This window comes from Dromaius novaehollandiae, chromosome 4 (assembly GCF_036370855.1).
Source record: "Dromaius novaehollandiae isolate bDroNov1 chromosome 4, bDroNov1.hap1, whole genome shotgun sequence".
NCBI classification, from domain to species: Eukaryota; Metazoa; Chordata; class Aves; order Casuariiformes; family Dromaiidae; genus Dromaius; species Dromaius novaehollandiae.
The window spans coordinates 15,646,084-15,668,578 of record NC_088101.1 but is presented as its reverse complement, the minus strand read 5'-3'; the positions used below and the strand labels follow the sequence as shown (position 1 = coordinate 15,668,578).

The 22,495-nt window shown below is 40.5% G+C and overlaps 1 protein-coding gene across 1 annotated transcript in view; it reads right to left on the bottom strand.

The window, feature by feature from the left end:
- The window catches only part of GRID2 (glutamate ionotropic receptor delta type subunit 2), a 716,389-nt gene that overhangs the window by 276,840 nt on the left and 417,054 nt on the right, over positions 1-22,495 (bottom strand). Inside the window, exon 4 of the mRNA XM_064510476.1 lies at positions 9,165-9,370. Coding sequence (XP_064366546.1) covers positions 9,165-9,370 — 206 coding nt within the window. The remainder of the gene's footprint in view (positions 1-9,164; positions 9,371-22,495) is intronic.

The window sequence follows — 22,495 nt, the reverse complement described above, 5'->3', positions numbered from 1 at the left end:
GAAAAAGAGCTATCAGATCTTTAAAGACTGCAGGAGGTCAGCCCCTCGATTATATATTTTAGTACAGAAGACAACACACAGCAACAAGCAAGGTCCAAAAGAAGAGAATGCCAATGACTGAATCATTAAAAGCCAAATACAGTAACAGAAAAATTTATAGGAAAGCATCACCAAGCAGTTGTCTGCACAACTGCAGATATGATGAGATTCTTATAAAGCACGCGTTACATTTTCTACTCAGTTCCTAAACACTAAAGCTTTTCTTCTTTCCTCCCAAATAAATACCCTACCTATTTAATTATGGGCTTCCTAAATATTTGTAATAAATTACTTATGAAACTGATGAGACTAGGAGTTGTAGTTAGAGTCATGAAATCAGGTTCAAAGTTACAGTTAGGGATAGAAACAGTTAGGGACAGAAGAAAACAGAAAGGTGACTAGGTGGTTCCAAAATTCTAAGGAAAGTAGGTTCAAATCCAGAGTATTGGTCAAAGCTCACATCTAGCAGGGTCTTTGCTTCTTTTGCTATACTTCAAGATCATGCATTTTACTGTATAACTATAAAAATGCTGATAGTGTAAATGTTTTTACTGATAACAAGACAGAGAGCAATTACAGTCATGAACATCATTATGCACTCATCCGTATAATGAATGTATGGATGTTTATTAACATAGGCAATACCCTACAGATTTCACTGCTGATAAAGAGAGGTATACTTTGTTCAGATCTTTCAACTCTGTCACCCGCTGGCACAGGGAAAACACACAGTATTGTGTCAATATTCATCTATAATAAATGTCACGTCGCTAAACATCACAAATCCAAAACAAAGAAAATCCAGAATGAAGAAAAATGCAGAACAATTACTCTTAATCATATATTGTAAAAAACAGATGTTCCAGTTCATATTGCCTCCTGACATACACTTTAATGAAGGTGTCCTTATACCAGAAGCAGAAGAGGATTTAAAAGCATGCATAGATAAACCATAGGTAATCCTCAGGGGTATACTGGTTCCACCAGGATTGTAAAATCAGGCTTTTGTCTCATTTTTCACATCACGTAAGTATATGAGGCATGGCTGATTGCAAGATGAGTATGCTGGTATCCCAGTTCTCCTCAGACACTGTTATTAGCGATCTTAATTAAGAAACAGGACCAGCACGCAGCTAATGCAAACTGCACCAGCTGAGCTCCACATTACTGATATACAACTGTACTTCTCAGGAACAGCAAGGTGCAGCCCCCGTTCTAAAATTCAGATCCATGCAAAGGACCTGCAGAAAGCTTTCTACTCCATGTTATTCTTTAATGCAGACCTGGACCCTTTGCATGGGGATAGCTTTCCCATGATGTTTCCTCTACATTTTAGATACTAATGTAAACGATCTTAGCAATGGTGAGCACTGCTTTCTCCTCCAAGTACCCCACATTGCTAGGCTGGGAAACTGAATTTCATTCTCCACCTGATACTTCCCTGAACATGCAGAAACAGAAACAGAGGGGGAATGGGGACAGATATGGATTGCTTTAAGTCATAGTCATGGTGACAATGTAACATCATACAAATCCCTTTCAAGCTGACTTATTTCAGCACTGAAACTTTCTTACCACTTTCATTTGCCTATGACTAAAAACATTGCATCACTGAACCTGTAATCTCTGGAAGGAAAGCGCATATCAGATCACTCTACTCTTCAAACATAGGAAAAAAAAGAAGGTGGTTCACATCCAATCATTCACCCATCAGCCAAACAACCTATACCTAAGGCTGTAAGAGCATAAAAAGCCCAGAGCTTGGACCAAAGAGTAAATTCCAGAACTTGCACAGATTTTTACTTTTTCTGAAGATGAAATACAGGAACCTCCAAGACCCCTGCTCCACTCTTCACAGGTTTAAAAACAAAAAAAAAAAAAACAAAAAAAAAAAAGTCACCGAAAGAATTTAAGAGTTGCAGCATGCTCAGCATTCTGAGTAGCAACCAGATTTGGAAGACACTGTGAAGTAAAAAGTCCTTAAGCTGTTAGCTCAATGTACCACCATAAATACTGTTTAATGCTAGAGAGAAGCAAAAAATGACAATAGATTTCATTAGTTCACTAACAACAACAAATTGCAGTGGGGCATGCTGAACGGGATTTATCAAGCCAAAAGGTACAATGCAGAGAATGGACTCAAAAGGGCAAGAGTACTCTTCACTGCAGTGCAGGTCCAAAAAACTCAAAGTCTCTGCAGATAAAACTGGTGAGCAAGATAACCTTAAAAAATAGAGGATTCAGCTGACTTGTAAGAAAAACAGAGGAGCAGATTCACGGACAACGCAAGATCTGATTTTAGACACCTAAGATCATCTGTCCAAGCTAAATTCCAGTATAATTCTTCCTAATCAACATTTACACTTAGGATAAAATATCACAGGAGCAGGAGATGACAAATAGTGGGAGACAAGTTCACGTGGCTGCTGCTGATCCATCACTACCATCGCAGCCACCTAAAGAGAACTGCTGTAACAAGTGTTGACCTTAGATACCTGACTTGTATTCTGTGCAAGTTCCCAGAGACCAGGAATTACATAACTTTTCACGCACAAAAAACCCAACACTGAAAATCTCTGAAGACAGCGGTCCTTCAGATCTGTAAAACAGAAAAATTACCTTTCTCATTTTTATTAGCATCAACTAGCTGCCAGCAGGAAACATCCGGCCGTGTCCAGAAAATGGTGATCTACATACAAATGTGACAAACCATCAAGCCATCCCCCAGCCTAATGGAAAATGCAATAGGGCTCCCCTGCGACCGGGGGAGGCTGCTTCAGTCTGTCGCTGGATGAGCCCGTCACTGCCGAATTCACCTGACAAATCCCTGCTGGTCCAATCTCCGCGCTGCTTTGACAAGAAGAAACTCTTTAGGTAGCATAGTTCATTCACTTAAACACATAAAATCCAGTGAGAGTTTTAGATGGCAGATGAATATGCTTTTACCTTTACAGCAAACATATGGATGTACACAAAATAATGTTACTATTTAGTTCTCATGCCCTACACAGGTACGCAGGCATTATTCTCACTTTTTACGGAGGGAACAAGTAACGAAAGTGTGACTCAGCAACGCGTTCAAAAATCACATAGCACATGAGTGGCAGAAGAAAGGAGAGACTCCGGCTCTCCTAAATCCCAGTCCAGTGCTTGTCCCTGAGTCCACCCAGGGTTGGCAGCATATGACTCATGCCAAAGGTGGCAAACACAAAGATTTTAAATGGCACAAGATCAAGAGCATGGGTTTGCAACATTTTAAAGAGGCATCAGTGGCATGCAGTAGCTACCAGCCCCTGCTGAGTTACCAAACAGCTTTCCTGCAGAAAGAGGCAAGGTACCACATAGCACATGAACTTCAGGGTTACTGACACCTGCATTAGATGATAGTATCTCCTCAACAGCTATTTACATGGGCTCAATATCTATTTGGAGTCTTCTCTCTTTTCCTATTAGCTATGTCAAAGTCATTCTACCACAGCATCCAAGACCGAACAAAAACCATGGCCACTTGCTCCCACCGAAAGCTACAAAAATTTTGCCTCAGCTTTCCGGGAAAATAGCACGCAGGCACTTTGATTCTTCACTTGTATTTACTAGTTAAATTCATTTCCGGTCATGTCTATCTACCAGCGCTCTTGCCTAAAGACAGGATAATTTTCCCTATTAGTAAAAAGAAATAGAAAAACAAAACACAGACAAATGTCATTGTTACATACCTTAGGATGTGTGTAAAAGTCAGGACAAGAACATAGAATAAAGGGAAAAAAGACTGAGTCTCCATGAACCTTGCACACAAAGAGGCAGAATGAACCTTGTGGAGAAAAAGTTCAATAGTCTCCCCTATTTCTCAGCAAATAAATTGTTTAAAGAAATAAGCCTGCTTGGAGTACTACATGACACTATAGCAAAACTTTGTCTTAGCTCTCCATGACTCCTGATTTGCTGCATATTCAGATCTGAAGTTGCAATCTGGTAAAACAAGAACAGCATCGCTATGTGAAAAAACTATATTTATTCAAATACTTTAATTTAAAATGCCCTATTATTTCCAACAGAGGGCATAATCAAAAACATGGCATTTGCCACCAGCATTAATATAATCTTACTGAATAAGTGTTACTTCTCATTCTACTCACAGTAGCCATTAGAAAAAGCACAGTGGATGTTCAATAATATAAAGAAATTTTAAATTGTATTTGCTCTATACACACTCACTTTTCTCTGTTTCGCTCACACGCTACATGGCAAGAATTGTTATTCAGTACTTCATTTACATGCTTTATTCTATTTCCCCTGTCTACTTTAAAATTTCATTTATAAAGAGTTCTTTTATTTATGAAAGTAGTAGAGTAGCTTCTCTTCATCCAAGGTAACCTTACCATAGTAACGGTCCCATATCAGCTTGCAGTGGAAAAAATATATTTTAATTCGCAGAAATCATGCATAGTAAATTGTACTAATGCCTAACAGCTACATAATTCTAAACTCTTTGATTTGAGCGTGAACACAGAAAAATAAAATGGCTCCTATAGAGGCTGGTAAAATAAGCATGCCTGCATACACACAGGTGGACACACAGGACTTGGCTAAAACTCTCAGATTTGCCAGCTGAAATCTGCAACTAGTTTTATTGCATATACTTTTTATATAGGCACTAATGCCCTGTTCACCAGCTTGAGTAAAAGAACCTTGCACAATTTCATGAGAAATTGACTACTCTGGCCCCAATTCTGTGATGTGTGAGACTTTAAATAGGTATTTAACAGTAAATATTTCCAATATCTCTAGCATAATTACTTGCATGCATGAAGTCCTGGCAATATGGAGCTCAGTAGCTTCAGTTTATTGCAGAACTGAGGCTCTGGAATAATAAAAATGTAATATTTTTAATTACAAAAAACCTACGGTGGAATGAGGAAAACAGCTGAAGAGCAGTACTCTGTCTGGTACGGGAACCGATGACACTCGCTACGCTGATGGCTTAAAATGCTCAAGTCCTCACAACAGCTTTGCTGGCTGATACGTGTTGCCAGTGTGCTAAAGTTTTTGCTAGACAAACCCTGATGAATCTCGCTGCTGCTGCAGTCAGAGGTATCACCACTCCTTGTTATCTCCACTTCTGTAAGGGGTCACTACCCCCACAACAGAACCAATGGCAGGGACCTGGCAAGTGGCACCAAGGTATATATTGGCATCTGCCAAGTTTGCTTCTGGGGTGGTAACCCCTCTGTCGAGGGGAAGAATTGACAGCTGGAGGTGACAGTATACTCAGCTTCTCCAACAAGATCCTCCAGATCCTGCCTGTCAAACTCCTGCCAAATCCCTGGCTGAAGCTAGGTTTCTCTCCCCCATGGCTTACTGGATTTTTATCCAGTAAAGGCTTCGGCTAGCCAACATAATTTTCCTCTGCTACATTTAAAAACTGAATCAGTTGCATCATCCATCTCCTGTAGTCGGTTATCTGCTCCTGGAGTCTTTGCACAAAATAACCCATTCTTTGCTCTTAGCTGATAAGGTAGCTTCCCTAGCTAAACAGACAAAGTTGTAAGCAGAACCATACTGACAGTGATTTGACCCTGCTGAGGACAACTGGCTCCCCCGAAGTTGTTATGCTTTCTCCTCAAATCGCCATTCAAGCTGGCATTTGCTGGCCTGTTCCTTCTCCTACCCAACCTTCTCATACTTGGCTTTAGAAGACCTTGCTTTGCAAAGCAGGCTCAACACTGGGGGGGGTTCCTCAATTCCCTTTCCTAAGCCTTTCCTACTGTTTTGTTGAAATGCCTGCCCACCATGACTGACATGGAGATAGACACTTGCTTGCCCTGAAGAGTCCTTGCTCTTTATTTTTTTTCCTGTTTACTTGCTGGAGCACAGCAGGCAATTCTTCCTCTTTTTTCCACCCTGGCCTTGTGCCACTTGACCCTGGAGTTTTGTTCTCATGTTGAGTTTACAGGAAGATCCTATTCCTCATCCCCCACATGGCTTCTCATATCCTGAAAGTCCCTCATAGATCAGAAGAATACATTAAAAAAAAAAAACAAAACAAAATAAAAAGCAAGCAAGCCTCTTAGTTCACAGTAGTCACTGGTGCCCTTGGCAGTTTTGGTGCAAGATGGTTGGTTGCGAGGAGCTTTTCAGCAATCAAAAAAGGCTAAATGGGAATATTTTGCTGCACCAATGGGAGCTTGATAATTACTGGAGGGTACAAAGAGATTCCACCCTACCGAGAACCTCACATATTCACCAGAATCCTGGCACAGGATTCTCCCAGATGCTTCCATAAACTCATCTGGGGAGAGGTCCCGATCTCTGTTAGCTCCATGCCTCCAAACTCCTTAGCCCCACCAGACGTCCCTGCTTTGGCAGAGCCTTCTACCCCTCCATCCCCAGAGCAACGAAGAACAGAAGAGAATTCAACTCACCTCTCCCTCCCTCTTTACATTACTCCCTTAGCCCACAAGGAGAGAAGATATCTGCTCCCCATCCCAAGTCTTCCTGCCTTTTCACGCCCTACAGAGGGCAAATTATTACGTAACTGTTAAAGAGAAAAATGGCTTTTACCCACCACCACCATAGCCAGAACAGTGTATTTTATATCTTAATCTCCATTTTCTTGAGTATTTAATAGAGACTTCATCTCTGCGAGCTCTAGAGGTACAAAAGCTGGAGAGAAAGAAGGGATCAGCTAAGATCTAAAACAAAAAGCAAAGCTGCTTAAAAAAAATAGAAAACTCAGACCCAGAATGCTCTTATTTATAAATAAATATTCAAAGAGTCAGAACACAGATAAATTCTATTACAAGGAATCTCCAATTTGCAGAATGCCTATTTACACAGGCTAGTGTCTGACTATTTACCCTGGAAAAGTTGTTACTTGCATAGTAATCAAGCCCACGCTTACTACAGCTGTTGCAGAGTGAATGAGCCCTCTTCTCAGCTAAACAATGAGGGGGTTCAGCCAAATCAGTAGTCCAAGAAGAAGGGACCAAGCCACAGAGACTATTTGAGATGTAAGGTCTGGAGAGGGAGGCTGACAGCTGAATCCAGCTAGGAAGCTAAATGCATCTCCTGGGCGAAAAGCCATAAAAAATTGAGGGCCTGTCTACATATGCAGTGGCTTCTTATTAACTCCATACGTTGGCATGCTAATTCCACAAGGTTAAACTGAATTCCAAAGTTAAAATAACTGGGCACGAGGCACACTCTTTGGAATAAGCATGTCCACACTTGAATTATTTAGGAATATCTTAATGCATTGACAGTCCATAGATTTTATAACTTGTTTGCCCATACAGTACAGCCACTGGTTCAACTGCAAAATAACAGGTTTCAGCTGTGTATTGGCAAAGCTATGCCAGCAAATTTCTCCATGTGCAGATAACGCTTATAGGAGCACAACTGCTGTGAAAGGTCATTCACCTCCCCACACCAATAGTAATAAAGCATACTAGTAAACTAGCTTCTATCTGAAGCAACTGTTTCTACTGAGAGGCTTTTGCTGTCAGTTTTACTAGTCACACATTGTACCTGAAACAAATGTTATGCCGACAAAACCGGGAAGGTAGGCCTGATGTGAGAGTCTCTCCTTAAACCTTGGTCACAAAAGAAGATAATGAGCAACATTGTAGTCTTACCAGAAAGGAAGAATGACAAAATGAGAGCTCTTTAAAACAAGCAGCATACTTTCTTGACAATATGTACGTGGGGTCTGTGCAGTTTGTTTTAGTTATCCGGGCTTTTTTTTTTTTTTTTTTAAAGGCTTTAAAAGCCCAGTGCCTGTAATCTCAAGAGACAATGACAACTTCATTACTACAATTAGGCATGTAAAAATTAATGTTGATTAAATAAGTATATTTTTTAGGGCAGTGTCTTTTTGAGGAGCAATATAGGAGTTTTGTCTCATTGAGTTGTTATAGTTAGAGCCTTGACATTGCTGCTTTCAGATTGAAATGTGAAATATCTTACACTGCTACTTAAAAAAAACCCCAAAAAACAAAAAAAACACCCAAACAACTGAGTTGGATGATGGAAAGAGTGCAGAACAATCTGAAACATGCCCACAAATTGTTCTTATCCTACAAGGCATCTCAAACATTTGAATAGTGTAGCAAATCCTCATTACTCAGAATTAGCAAGCTTCAGGGTGTAAGGAGGACATGAGAATACCTAGCCAAAAACCAAACAAGAACAAAAAAACCTCTTCCAAACTCTGTCTTGATCAAAGGCATTCACTTGAGACTACAAACATACAGTTAGTTTTTAAGCCTCAATTTTTCAAGACCCAGGCGATAGGAAGGTTAAAGAAGAATTATGCAAGCTACAAATACATCCAGTCAAAGAAAAATTATTATAGAGAGAAATTATATTTCTGTGGGACAGAAAAAAATGTCAAATCTTTTTAACCATAGGTTGACAATGATGGGAAAAGTATACCTTTATGTAAACACATTTGAAAGAGCACAGTACTGCATAAGAGGAACCCAGCCACTCTCATTAAAGGAATTATGCAATTATGGAGTCAAATGTGCTGTAGAAGTCATCTCTCTCTAAATCCAGAAGAACTTTTTGAAAATTTGGTGCATATTGCTTGCAATTTCTGTTTACATATGTAAGTACAGCCTTACCTTATCATAAACTCTTCATTCAGATCTAATCCTTCATATTTATAAGTTCTAATACCCCACTACTACTCAGTCATACATAATAGATCCTTAGTAAACTTAACTTTATATAAAAAGTAAAGTACTAATCAGGTACATGCATTTTACCCGCACATATATATTTTTTTCAAATAAATATAAAATAATTGTCAGCTGTAAAGATTTTTTTTTAGGAACGGACACAAGCAAAGAAATAGCAATACAATATCCATGAACATTCAAAAGAAGTCTGAGAGCTAAATCTTCTACATATTTCCTAAATGTTTTTGTTCACGCTGAATGCAGTTATACTCTGTTCTGGAGGCACATTTATGGACACAAAAAAACACCTTCATGTGATGATCTTGAAAGAGGGAGTATTTAAATATTTATTTTTCTATGAAGTCAAATAAGCTGAATCTTTTGACAAACAGCTGCAGACTTTGGTAGGGTGAAAGGAAGATGTTCCCATTGCTAGACACATACCTCTGTTATGAAAGATTTGGCCGTCGATGGGTTCATGACGAGAATAGCCCGTCTGAGCGTGTCCCGGTAGCGGTTCAGCTCTTCTATCCGCATCGTGGCAAAGAGCCCCGTGATCATTTTATTGATGTTGTTTTCTACTTTCTGCAAGGCTACATCCATTCCCTGCTGAGACACTCTGTCCAAGAACTCTTGTATGCCACGGATATCTAGGAATATCAAAAAGCCCATCAAGACGTTAATTAGCAAGTGGGGAAAAAAAGACACAAAAAACTTCCCAGTTTATCTCACAAGAGTACTTTGTTCAACGTCAGGTAAACCCCTTCGGACTTCACTGGATCTCTTCCTGAGATAATGCCATTTCTTAGAAGCACTAAAACGTGAGAAAGAAGGGCCGTGCGCCAGGTACTGCCCAAATGCACCGCTACAAAACACAGCTTGAATTATCCCCAGCTGCTTTCCTAATTTTCTCACCCAATCACCACACCAGTTCCACATTTTCTTAAGGGACTTTTGTGCTGTATCTACAAAGTGCAGGGAAGCTAAGACAACCTAACGTACAGCGTTTCCTTTCTGTGAGGGGTTGGGGGGGAGGATAGGAATCAGATCATTTTCGTTTATTTTTGGTGACTCAAAACGAAACTCACTGCAACACCACGTAGTTTGAGGTGCCTGAGCAAAGCTTGGGTTGCCCACTCCGAAAGCCTTCGTGTTGTTCCACACTGCATGCCTGTTTATTTCCTTCAAAAACAAAACAACAGCCGGACGTACAGCTGTAATGGCGTCGCCTGCTCCCGCCTGACATGGCGGTTGCCGGCTGAGTTCACCAAACACCCCCCCGGCAAGCTGCGCCGGCAGAACTTTCTGGCGCATTCCGCCTAAATCCGCCTTAAAAAACGACTCGGAGAGGAAGGATTGAGCTGCCAAATACTAACTCCCCGAATAAGAGCAAAACATTTTTTTTTCTCCTTTCTGAAGGGCTTTATTAAAACAAAAACTAGAGACTTAACTTTTTTAAAATAGAGAAGACCAAAAGTGACTAGTTTTTTGGGGGGGTTTTGTTTGTTTTTTTTAAAAAAACCATAAACTACTCTTCCCCTGCTGCTGTACTTTTGGTTTGAACCTTTCAGCAACCTTTCCCAGTCAGGATCGGGTCCCCTGGGCCTCAAGAAGATCCTTCGGGCACCGCTGGTGCCTCCCGGGCTGACGCTGCTGTTTCTCAGCCTTCTCTGGGGCCCTGGACGTCGCCAGCTCCCCGGTGCAGCCCGCTGGCCCCTGCGGACCTGCTTTTCCCTGGGACACCCAGCAGCAGGGGGAAATCCTTCCCCCCTTCCCTGGATCCCATTTAAAGGAACAAAACGGCCTTAAGATATGCAAAGCAAAGGCTGAGGCGGGCGTTATTCATGAAGGATGGACACTAGTAACCCATCAAAAGGGGGTGTTTCTGAAGACAGGTTTCTCACATTTACGATGGCATTTGTGGTTAAAACCCACAGAAAGAAAAAGAAAAAGAAAGCTTTTGGGGTTTGAACTCCAAGCAGCCTGGAGATCTCCACCCCTAGGGGCACGGGGTTCGACCCCCTCCCTGGGGGACTGCCGCCGCTGCCCCACAGCCCTCCATCATCCCAGGCCGTCTGCCTGGGACGCGCCTGGATCACTCATCCTCCAGGCAAATGATGAGAGCAGAGGCTACAGACTGACCTTTTCTTCCATATATCCAATATATATATATTTCTTCCATATATGAGTATCTTATATGGGATAAAGCTTCCAACTAGATTTTCATGAGAGATGACTACTTGCCTATTCTGAGACCTTTCTCCCTCCACCTTTTTCTCCCCCTCCCCACTCCTCCTCCACAAGTGAAAAAGGCAGTTGTCACGCGACGTGAGAGGAAAGCCAAAGGAACAACCGGAAAAACCTGGTGGTGAGCAGGAGAGGGGGGCACCTGAGCACAGCGAGGTCAAGCGCTGGAAGAGAAGTTACCTGAGCAACCGAGAGCTCGGCCGGGAAAGGGCTCTCGGCCAGCCCGTAGGGTGGTCTCCTCTGCAGCAGATGAGGGACGCCGCGCTGGCACCACGTGGTGACAGCTCAGGGCCACCCAGGAACAAGCCACAGAGAAGAGTGGAGCACGTAGCTGCTGTTTTAACCTTACTGGGACTGCGGTGACTGCAGTCTCACTGGGCTAAGCCAACAAGCAATAGCTTTTAGAAGCACTGAGGTTCATTTTAAGACCAGAGGAAACACTGAAAATTACTCATTTTGGAAAAAAAAATCAGAAGGAAGACTTTTAAATATTGCTGTCTTTTCCCCAAAGCTGCTTAGACCCTGGTGTCCTCCCCTAGCCTTTGAGGCGCAACTAGAAGCCTACGCCGCAGGGGAAGGATTAGGTGACCCTACCCTGAGAAAAGCATCAGCGACCTGGCAGAGATGCCTACGCGCTACGCCCTGGGGAAGACACCAAGGATGTTGCAAGCGCAACTACAACAGGCCCCCAAGCACAACAAGACATCATCGGTGCGACGAGGGCTGCAGGCAAACACCAGACCGCCCTGTGAAATCTGGGGCTGAAGGAGGATATTGCTAAGCCCAGACCTGCCGAGCCTTCAGGGCAAAGCTGAAAACACCCGAGCTAAAAATCTTTATGCTGACTTGAAGAAAAAAAAAAATAAAAGGCCGCAAAACAGTTCATAGCTACGCGGGCCACAAATATCGTTCAACAGGCATAGTCTCCAAAGTCAGACCGTCACAACCAGCAAGCTGGGCCTCTTGTCTACAACTCTACTGGGAACTGGACAGAAATAGAAGCTATTTTAGGCATTCAGCACTGCAACGATGTTCTTCGGGCACTGCCGAAATATTGGTACTACTGAGAACTTGAAAAATAGTTTAAACACGAATAAAAGCCAGGCTTATCCTAAAAATAAAGTTCCATAAGAGAATCAGCTACTAATTACAGCTTCTATTTAATATCTAAATCAGGAAAATTAAATTCAATCTAATCAGAGCTGTTAGAATTTTTTTTGGCACTTAAACACTAAATTAAGAAGCAACAAGATTATTTGAACAGTTACAAATTTATCTAGTTTTATGCAAATGATAAAATAGCTTCTTTCTACTTTAACCCGTCTGTTCTAAAGCTTCTGAAGTTAACTCAATTTGTGAATCACTCAACATCTAGACAAATGGAATAAAAACTAGATAAAAACTGACCAGTGTTAGTGAAAACTATTGAAGTACACAGAATTCCATATAGATGGAACCTACTTATACCATCAAAATATCAAGGGAAAAATGACTTTGACTAGGAAAGCCTTTTTCAAAAATGAAATCCTGTAGCATAAACCCATTTAATCTTCTCTGACACCACAACAAATGAGGCAGGAACCACCAAAGGAAATTTTATTTTCAGAGCAAAAACATGATTTCACTTGACCAGAATCTATAAACATGCAGAAATTATTGGCTGACAGCCTGTAATCTGCGTTGTCCCAGAAGCCAGATGATATGATCAGACTGCTTTGTTTTACTTGCCACGATGAATACCCTACCTACACATACAACCAAAGAACAAGACAAACGCATTGAACCTTCGCAGGACAAAGGAACAGAAGGTACAGAGGTGCCGTACTTATTCCACAGTTGTGTATTTATTAGGTGATCTTTCCAGTAGTTTATCAGTGTGTGCATGACATCAACGCGATAAGCTTTTAGGAGAACAGCATCATTCTAATGGAAAAGATACCAAACCATGACTCATAAAACTTCTTTACTACTTCCACTTATGCCACTGACAAAACACAACACAGGGGGCCGGAAATAAACACATACCTAGCTTATACCTCAGCTTACCAAGTTGTAAAATGAAGATATTGGTGATGTTCACCTGCTGCTGTGAACCAGCAGAGAGCAGACAGAAACACCCTGTTATTTAAATGCCATTTAAATCACGATGGTGCTTCCAGTGTTTCAGCAGCAATGATCATATTCAAAACGTATGCCAAAGAACAGATGCTACCACTGAATGGGCGGCATTATCTTTCCTGCGTGGATTGTCTGAAAGTGGCACATTTCCACACTGCTCTGTGGAATCATCTTTCTAATAGAGAAGCTCCTTCTGTAGGAAAATCTGGCAAGCAACCTGTAGCACAGATGGCTCCATTGCGGAGACGCAGAACTGTTCATGTCTGGAACGCAGGTGCTTCTCGCCCTGAATTTGCTAGCCAACCTGTCGCCCAGCCAGAAGATGCATTTCTATTTTCTATTTAAAATCAGATGAGTCACAATCGTTTCCAGAAATGTTGAAGAGCTGCCCATTATCACCAATGTTAATAATTCGCTTTACTGAAGAGAGCCAAAGTTATCGTCTAGAGACAGACCACTGCTAGAGCCAAAGTTACCATCTCCTCTTCCAACTCCACGTCACTGTTGGTATTACTTTTTTGGTTTTTACTGCACAGCCATCACTTCAGCTCCGCCCATGCATGCACAAGAACATAGTGTCATTCTGCAGTGAGATAGTCAACACAACATCAGCTATAAAGTTAAACTAGGTTGGAAATTTAAAAGAAACACTACCAACCATTCTCTTTTCAACCAAAAGCAAGGCTGATTGAAGAAATGCTCAAGTTGGCTTAGAAAGTCTATTAAACAAAAGCAATGTACTGGGTAGTGACCTTCCCTGACTGCCCATACACACCCATGCTGTTGCAAGGCGGTTGGCCTCAAGGGTCTACACAACCAGGTCCCAAGCACAAGGGTCCCCATTGCTGGTGCACAGAAGGTCCAACATGGGACTCACCAGCCAGGCTGCACCCACAGCACACAGCAGAGCGGCACGTGCAGAGCACCCCGTGCAGGTGAGCGCAAGGCCCGCAGCCTCCTCAGCTCTGAGGACATCACTGATATATTCAAATGTGGGCACTCAGCATGACAAGAGTCAAACTGAGATCAGAATGCAGATGCCAGCTTTATTACAGACTTGTCATTACTGTGCGAGTTATTGAGGACCTGACCTAAGAAAGCACTTTGCAAATGACATGCAAGTCAAAGGGAATGCAAGCACCTAAATCCATTTAATAACCTTTTGCGTCCCAGAAAGACCATGAGATGCATGCAAGTATCTTAAATGCTCCTGCGGAGCATGCTCAGAGCAGAGCTACCTATCCTTCACAGATGATGGGTCCTATACCTAAATCTCCTTAAGAGCCTAACCTGGCAGGAGTTGGGCAGGTAAGGAGAACATCACCTGACACAAACCAAGGGCACTATTTAATGGAAAGCTTAGAAGTTCAGAAATGTACAGAGCCAGGTGATAGGGAAAAGGAGTGAATACTTTCTGGAGACTGGGGGGATTTAAGTTCCACAGCTCTCCACATCTCAGGAAGGTTCCGTAACACCAGGTTATGGGAGAAATTGTGTCTTTGCTCTCTTTTTATTGAGGTTGCTACGCTGTTTATGTGATGCACCTGGAAGGAGCAGAGCCTTGACTTTTGCTACCTGATCTCAACATCAAAAAATAGAATTTGCTCCTTCCCCAAGAGTTTCCTCATCACTGGACCACAGAGCCTGCTCTCCCTTGTTTCTCTTCTGCATCTTTGTTTCTCTGCAGGGGACTAGTTTCAGCAGGAACAACTCCCCTATTCCTTCTCAAGCAAAAGTCTAATGATCAGGACATCTTAGAACAAAATATGGTGGGTTTAAACCTCTTATAAAGCAAAAACAGCATGTATACTCAGTGAAGCCACTACATGCCACACAAAACAAACAGTGAATATATTAACACCTCACATGCTAAATGGCACTTATATGCTCTTATTAAAAAGGAGAAAACTGTAAGTGAGAAGCAGATGAAAATTTTTTTTTTAAATTTTCAAATCACTCTATGACCAGGAGAAGAGAAAAATGGCACTAGTCACTAACAGTAATAAATTAACCCATCCTCTTCTATCATTGTATTTCACCTAAATCACAAGGCGCTCACTGTTACTGAGCAGTTTAGCGATCTCCAGTTTGGTTTACAGTCATTAGCTCATCCTCTCTGATACCATTTTAGATCTGTGAACATTTTCCTCACAGTCTGCCCAAATGATAAATACCAGCTGATTCAGCTGTGGCAGTAAAGGTGAATGCACCTGTCATAAATATTCACTGGCTGATTTACAGAAAAGACCACTTTATTTGTCCAGTTGATGAGAAAAGCCATTGTATAACAAATGACACTGTTCAAATTCTTATCAAGAGAGCTTTATAAGTCTAGTGCAGTGATTCTTCCTTACACAATGATGGCAAACATGACAGCAATTATTAATTACGGAAACGCACTGCACACAAGGGAGACGCACAGCTCTGGCTGGACTCTGACAACACCACTGCTCCGCTTAAAGCAGTGAACAAAACGTTCACGCTCCTCTGTTGGTATTTATTAATGTGATTAAGATTTAAACTGAGGGAAAACAGCAATTCAGCGTGATGATTCAATATCAATCTTTTATCCGACTTTCACAGTAGTGGGATTTCCTCTCATTAGTCAGGTTGTGTGTATTTCAGTGGACCTCCAAACTAAAACCAAACAAAAAAAAATACATAGTGCTGTCATAGCATTTTTAATTAGCATTTGGGAACTGAAAGGGAGAAGTGACCAAAACCTATTGTAGCTAAAATGTCTGACTTCAGAAAATATAGCACTAGTTCAAGCTCATAAATAAATTTAAGCTCAAATGCTTAATTACATATGAAATCTTGTTTGTATTACAAAACTGTGTGGAGGGCAATTCCCCAGAGAAACCAAAGAGTTGTAAACTATGACATTTTCTTCCTCCCTCACTTGTAATTTTCTGAAATCTGTAGATGCAAAAAAAAAAAATTGTCTCGAATTTCTTAATATCATCCAGTCAGGAAAAAAAAGGAAGAAAAATATACAGAAGTTTTGGAGTTGTCTGTTTTGAAGACTGTATCTTTCCATTTCAATCCACAAGAGAAGCAAGTATCTAATTTTGGTGTTTGACAGAACTATTGCAGCGCTGCTGAAATGGCTAGGAAGTCCTTATTTTAAAGAATCTTCTGAATATGCCATCTACATTAGCTACTTTGTTTCATGCCTTACTTCAATTATTAGAAATTATCCTTTAAATAAAGAAAAAATACAAAGACATTCTCAGGTAGCTGAATAATGTTGAGGAAGCGATACTAACTTTTGCAGTTTTCAAATCCTGCAAGCCTTAGTTTCCAATCTTACTGGTGACTGACACAAGATTTTTTTTCCTTTGAGTTTCTCAGCTTTCTAACTGGAAAGAAAGGAGAGGGGGGGGGAAAAAAGCAAAGGATAAAAGAAGATTAATAAAATTGAAGCTAGAACTAATCCATCAGTGTATCAGCTGCTACCTCAGCTTCTCTAAAATAGAAAGGGAGTCAGATAACACACATGTGGAGGGTGATAATCCAATAAATTGTATAATCATGTACTTTTGACTGTCTGACCTGCTTTCTACCTCTTAATTTATTTCATTTTGACTACAACTTGCATCAGAGGTTTCCAAAAGGCTTCTAGTAGCTGCCTTTGAGTAAAACAACATCTTGCAGAGAAATATATTTTTCCCATCCATTGCTTCCAAAAACAGTAATAGCTCAGAGCCTCACTCTGTTTATCTTCAGCATTTACTCACCTCTTTAAAAATGCCCTATAAATTATATATATATAAAGATATAAACATAGAGCAAAATATAAAATTATGCTCTGTAAAATTATACTTAAATACTACCCAAGTTGTACAACCCAGCCCCATATCTAGCCTAGATATATATCATTATTTAATAGCAAGTAATCTATACTTCAGTGTATATGGTGCACCAGCTCTCCCTCGGGTCGCTGCTGCTGCCTGTTGGTTTTCTTAAGTGCAGCCCATACATCCCCTTCCAAGGAGGTGGGGGTCAGCAGCACAGAAACTGTCCATACAGCACTTCTTGGTAGTGAAACTAACGTGCCAGAGTGTATTATAATCTTACTTCAGGCAAATTGTCCTCTGAGCATGCATCAATCTGCTCCTCAGTAATTTTTTTCAGTTGATTAGAAGTTTATACTACAGAAACAGAAAGATTTTGATGGACTGGTAATATGAAGAACATAAGCTTTGAAGATGATGAAGATAAGCTAAGATTTATAGATACTGTAATAAATAATTTCTACCTTTTCCTTGTCTTTTTCCTCTTTTCCTTCATGTGTCAGAGAGATTTTTTTTTTCAATTTATAAAACTACCTGACTTTTACAATGTTATTATGCAACCATCAGCTTTTAAAAACCACCACAACATGCTTAATGTATATTTGCTCATGCTTCCCCCCTGCCCCAGTGGTGGCATGATTTCTTTAATCTAGCATCCAAAGTACTTTATTCAATAGTTTTCCCTTTTGAAAGCTGTCCAGCTTGATCTAGCTGCCAGAATATCAGTTTACAAGCTCAATTTTAAGTACTTCTGAAAAGACACTAACACTACGTATTGAAAATTGAAAAACGCTTGGCAAACAGCAGCAGAGATCTTTGCAAGGCTCAGGTACTCAAATACTCTTAAGAGAATTTCTTTTCTTTTGAGGCTTGAGGACTGCATGCACTGATGAAACCTTGTATGTCTGCAAAACCTCGAGATAGCATCTCATTCACAGAGATTACCTATTACGCAGGTAATAGGTAATTTTGGTCATTATTTTGACCTCAGCACTGAAACTTGAGGTATAATCATAGCTATTGCATGGCCATTGTTCCACTGGAAAAATATTAGAGTAGTTCAGTTATCTCAGAAATTCAACAATTTTAGAGCCAACCAAACTTCCAGCGGTATGTCGACCAGCAAAAGCAAGTTGTTACAGAAGTTCTCACAAACAGATGAAAAATACATGTTCCTTTTCTTATCTGGATAACATAATAAGTACTAATGCAAAAAAAAAAAATTCAATAATAAGCCTGAATTAATTATATGTTTATTGAGGCACAGTGAAGTAAATGAGTACAGGAAGTTGGCAAGGAGCCAAACGAGTAATAAACAGTTTTAAGACTGTCTGGAGACAGACTTGAGAATATTATAGCCATCAGGCAGCTGAAAACAGCCTCAGGGTAATTATGAGCATTTGCAGTCGATTAAGGAGAATGTGATTCTTTTATGAATCTTTATTAAACTTGCATTAAAACTTCAAATCATCTGAAATGTTATGCTTCCAAGCCCATCTCTGCAAATGGTCATCTGATATTTATTTCTGGAAAATGTTTATGCAGGAAAGCATCAATGGAATTAATTGCTTTCTATGGCTTTCAAAGGAGAGACTGAGAATCCAGGGCTCAAAGCTGTAGATGGGCATCATCTCGGAATATCACCCCTTTCAAAACACAGGCGGCACCCTCTCTGCAAGCAGCTCACCCTTCTGAGTTCCAGCTATAATCCCTTCTTTTCCAGGATCTTTGAAGAACAGTACTCCTATCCTGCTACATTGCATCTAGTTTATTTGGAAACCACCACCTTCCTGGGGCAGGGGTGGGGGGACCACTCTCTTTTGACCTCATAGTTTCACAGACCTCTTTACCTTGGCTGACATCCTCCGTGTTACAGATCTCACTGCTCTCCTTCTCAAGCTTTTATTTTCTTTTTCCCCAAACCTCCCCCAGAGTGAGCCTGAGACATTTTTTGAGTGACATGTCTAGGCACCTCAGCACTGCCTTCATCATTCTCAGGTGTGCAAACAATCGCCCAAACCTGTGTACGCTGAGGGGCAAAAGCAGGAGGAGCGCCATAAGAAAGTTTTTGTCAGAAAGATGCCCTCTTTTTACTTTTGCTAACCTTCTCCCTTCCCTTCCAGGGATATTGATATTTTCAAAATTATTTTTTCAACCTCCACTTGCCATGAGACTACCTCCCTTAGCAGAGTAAATCCCCCTTATAGTGGCCTTAGTGATATTTCTTTGCAAAAGTAAAAGTTAAATTACCGCCTAAGGGACAGGCAAAAATCCACTGCCAAACATATGTGGAATTAGAAGGAAGGTCAAAAAACCGTAAGCAAAGATATATTTGTCCTGAAATCCATAAATATGACGTAAATCAGCAATGACGCTTGCATATCGCAGGTGAGCTGAGTTGAAAAATACAAGGTTAGACCAAAACGTTGGACAGGGAAGCAGAAGTTTTGTAAATTTTTTTTCTGCACATAGAATACAGAAGGATTTTAAAATATTACTATCACTGCTATAAAAGAGAATAGCAAATAAGACAAAATTCATTCCCCAGAAACAATCTTATTCCCCTAACCTTTCTAGATAAAGTGCAGAATCTTTCTATCTGCTTTGGCACCAACAAAACATTAAAAATAAATGTTTTCAAACAGCTAAAGTTTCTCCCTTTCATCTAAAAAATGTAGAGATACCTACACTGTAAAATGGCACAAAACTCACAATTACGTTTTTGCAATGATTCGCTTGCTTCCTCATAAAGAATTTACTACTACAGGAAAGTCTCTGAGTTCAAATGCATTCCCGGAAAATACTGAGAGCTGTAAAATGCCTGAAGAGTAAGAAATGAATTGCAAAAGCTTGCCCCTTGTTGATATGCCGCAGAGATAAAATCAACAATATGCTGGGGTTCGCAGTCTATTCATTTGTTTCCTTTTGTGGTTTAATTTCTTGAATGCGTAAGGGTCTTTTTCATGTGAATACCTGGGGACTGGCTGTTGTCAGACGCCTGTCTGCAGTGCGCCAGCACGTGCGTTATTTACCGTGCCAAACTACAGTTCGTTTGCCTCGAACTTGAAACCATGAAGTAAAGATGATAGAACCGGGCTAAGTGTGTTCAAAATGTTTGGAAGTGTCCGTGGCTCTTTTTGCAAATCTGGACTTTACAACTTCCAAATTAATAAGCTATACTTTTACAGTGTCCAGCCTGAACGCGCCTCCTCTGAAAAGGGTGTTGATGATCTTAAAGAGTTCAGCAGGATTTACTGGCTTAGCGTGGGAAATGGCCAGTCACTGCACTGGCATTTAAAAGGGAGAGGCACAGCTACTCTTTACAGCACAGTGATGCTATAATTTGAGCTGAGCAGTCAAGAATGAAAAGAGTATAAGCCAATACGACTGTTAATGAAGTAAATTTGGCTTGTACGTGCTGCATGGATAGCACCTCTCCTAGCAGGTTGAGAAAGGCAAAGATGCGTTTCTACATCACTTCTTTAACACCCAGATAATTATGACTTAATGAAGTAATTGCTTCCTTCAACAATTTTAACCTTTTTTTTTGGGGGGGGGGGGGGGGGGCGGGATTTTTACAAAAGGATAACATTTGGCAAATAACTCTATCCTGCAGAAAGACATAGTTCCAGTTATAAACAGTACTCTAACTCTCTGAAAATGAAAAATGGTCTATGACAGATTGAAAGATAGAAGTCAAAAGCAATTCCAATTCATAAAATTAAAAAATCTATGACACTGACAAATTAACACAGAAATGGTTGCAGCCTCTTTCAGTGGGGCAAGGGATCTGGATTAGCACAGTATTTACTTTGCATTTGAGCCCAGCTTTACTGTAGGAAAATTTACTGCAAGTATGAAAGGGATATTTTCTTTCACATAGCAAAAATATTACTGGAAATAATTTCAGTAATACAACTGCAGTGTTTTGTTATAAATTGTTAAATTAAATCATTTACTACAAGAAATCATTTCTTACAAAGGAAATTAATGAAACTGTTCTGATTACCAGAACTGGTCAGTCTAACAGCATTTTCCTTTTTTCTAACTTATAAAAAGATGGCAACAGTGGAAAAAAATTAAAGGATTAACTCATATTGGAATCTATATGCCCATTACTTCTCAGGTGCCACTTACTGCTATGGAGACCTCACTTAAAGCTACGAAATGTACCTTGAAAAGGAATGATCACCACATATCAAAAACCACTGGGGCAAGAAATAGCTCTGTTTGCACAAGTGTCAGTTCTGCAAAGGACTGGAGTACGTGCTTAGCTTTAAACGTACGAATAATCTCTTTCGCATTCAAAAATATGAATTTAATTCTATACAAGTGTTGATCTCTCATATCCTTTAATGTTGAATATTAAAATATTTCATTAGAATGTCTAATATTAACTTCTGTGAGCAGTTAAACTGAGCAAAGCTTCCAAACAGAATTTGATTGTAGGTCTGTATGAGCTGAGGGTAGAAATAAAGCAAACGTTGCGGCAGATCCTCTCAGGCAAGTTCAGGAGTGGGACTGGGCTTCCAGATGGGACTGCAGCCATCCCTAGCTGCACTGACAATCGGACCAGTTGGATGCCTTACTCCAGGGCCTGCACGCTGTGTCTGCATATCCAGTTATTGATTTCTTTCTAAAAATAGGCATAGAAACTAATCCTAACGGTCCTAATGTTCCCTTCCCCAAGCTCTCTTGATGTTGTTAGCCCAACTCTCTATAGACTCATCAAAACGGATGATTTTCTCAAACGTCAGGTAATTCAGGTTAGATGGGACCTCAGGAGGTCATCTAGTCCAACCTCTTTTTCAAAGCAAGGTCAACACTGAATTCAGCCTTCTCCACTCTACACTCCATTAACATGTGATCCCAGCTCCTGATTTCACGCCCTGATTTTCTCTGTCCCTCCCTTTGTGCAAGTCCCTGTTTACTCAACACAGCACGTGGGAAGAAAACCTGTGCCCTGCTAACGTACTGGAAATGTGTTGAGTATACCAATAAAGTAGCAGGAAAAGGGGAGAAAATGACATAACTTGTTAAGATTTATAAAAAGCTCCTGGCAAGATTGCTCACTGGGGACTCCTCAGAAAATAATATCATGGGTAAGAAGAAAACTACTGCCATACATCAAAAGCTGGCTAAGAGAATTAAGAAAACGCAAAATACTATGTCAGGCCTAATGATTTCACCTGAAACAGGGTAGTGACAAATTAGAGAGGCATTCCAGCATGAGAAAGAGAGGTTGGAGAGACAGAAAAGAACTCTCTTAATAATGAAGATAACGAGAAAGGCTTTTGGTTAGGGATGGTGATCTGAAACCTCTCCTCTCCTTTTCTCCATTAAAAGAGGAGGAGGATATAGATACTCAGTAAAATCAGTGACTTAAAATTTATAAAGCAAATACAAGAAGCATAAAGAGAATATAGAAGCTGCTTGCTGCTCCAGGATGACCATTGAAGTCAAGGATTTAGCATGATTTAAAGAAGATCACATCGCTGTATGGATAACAACACTATTCAGAGTTACTGGTTAACTTGAAGCTGACATTGCATTTAGAAACTTTTTGCTCATGGTATGAGCACCAAACTACAAAAAGCTCACAGATGGTCAGAA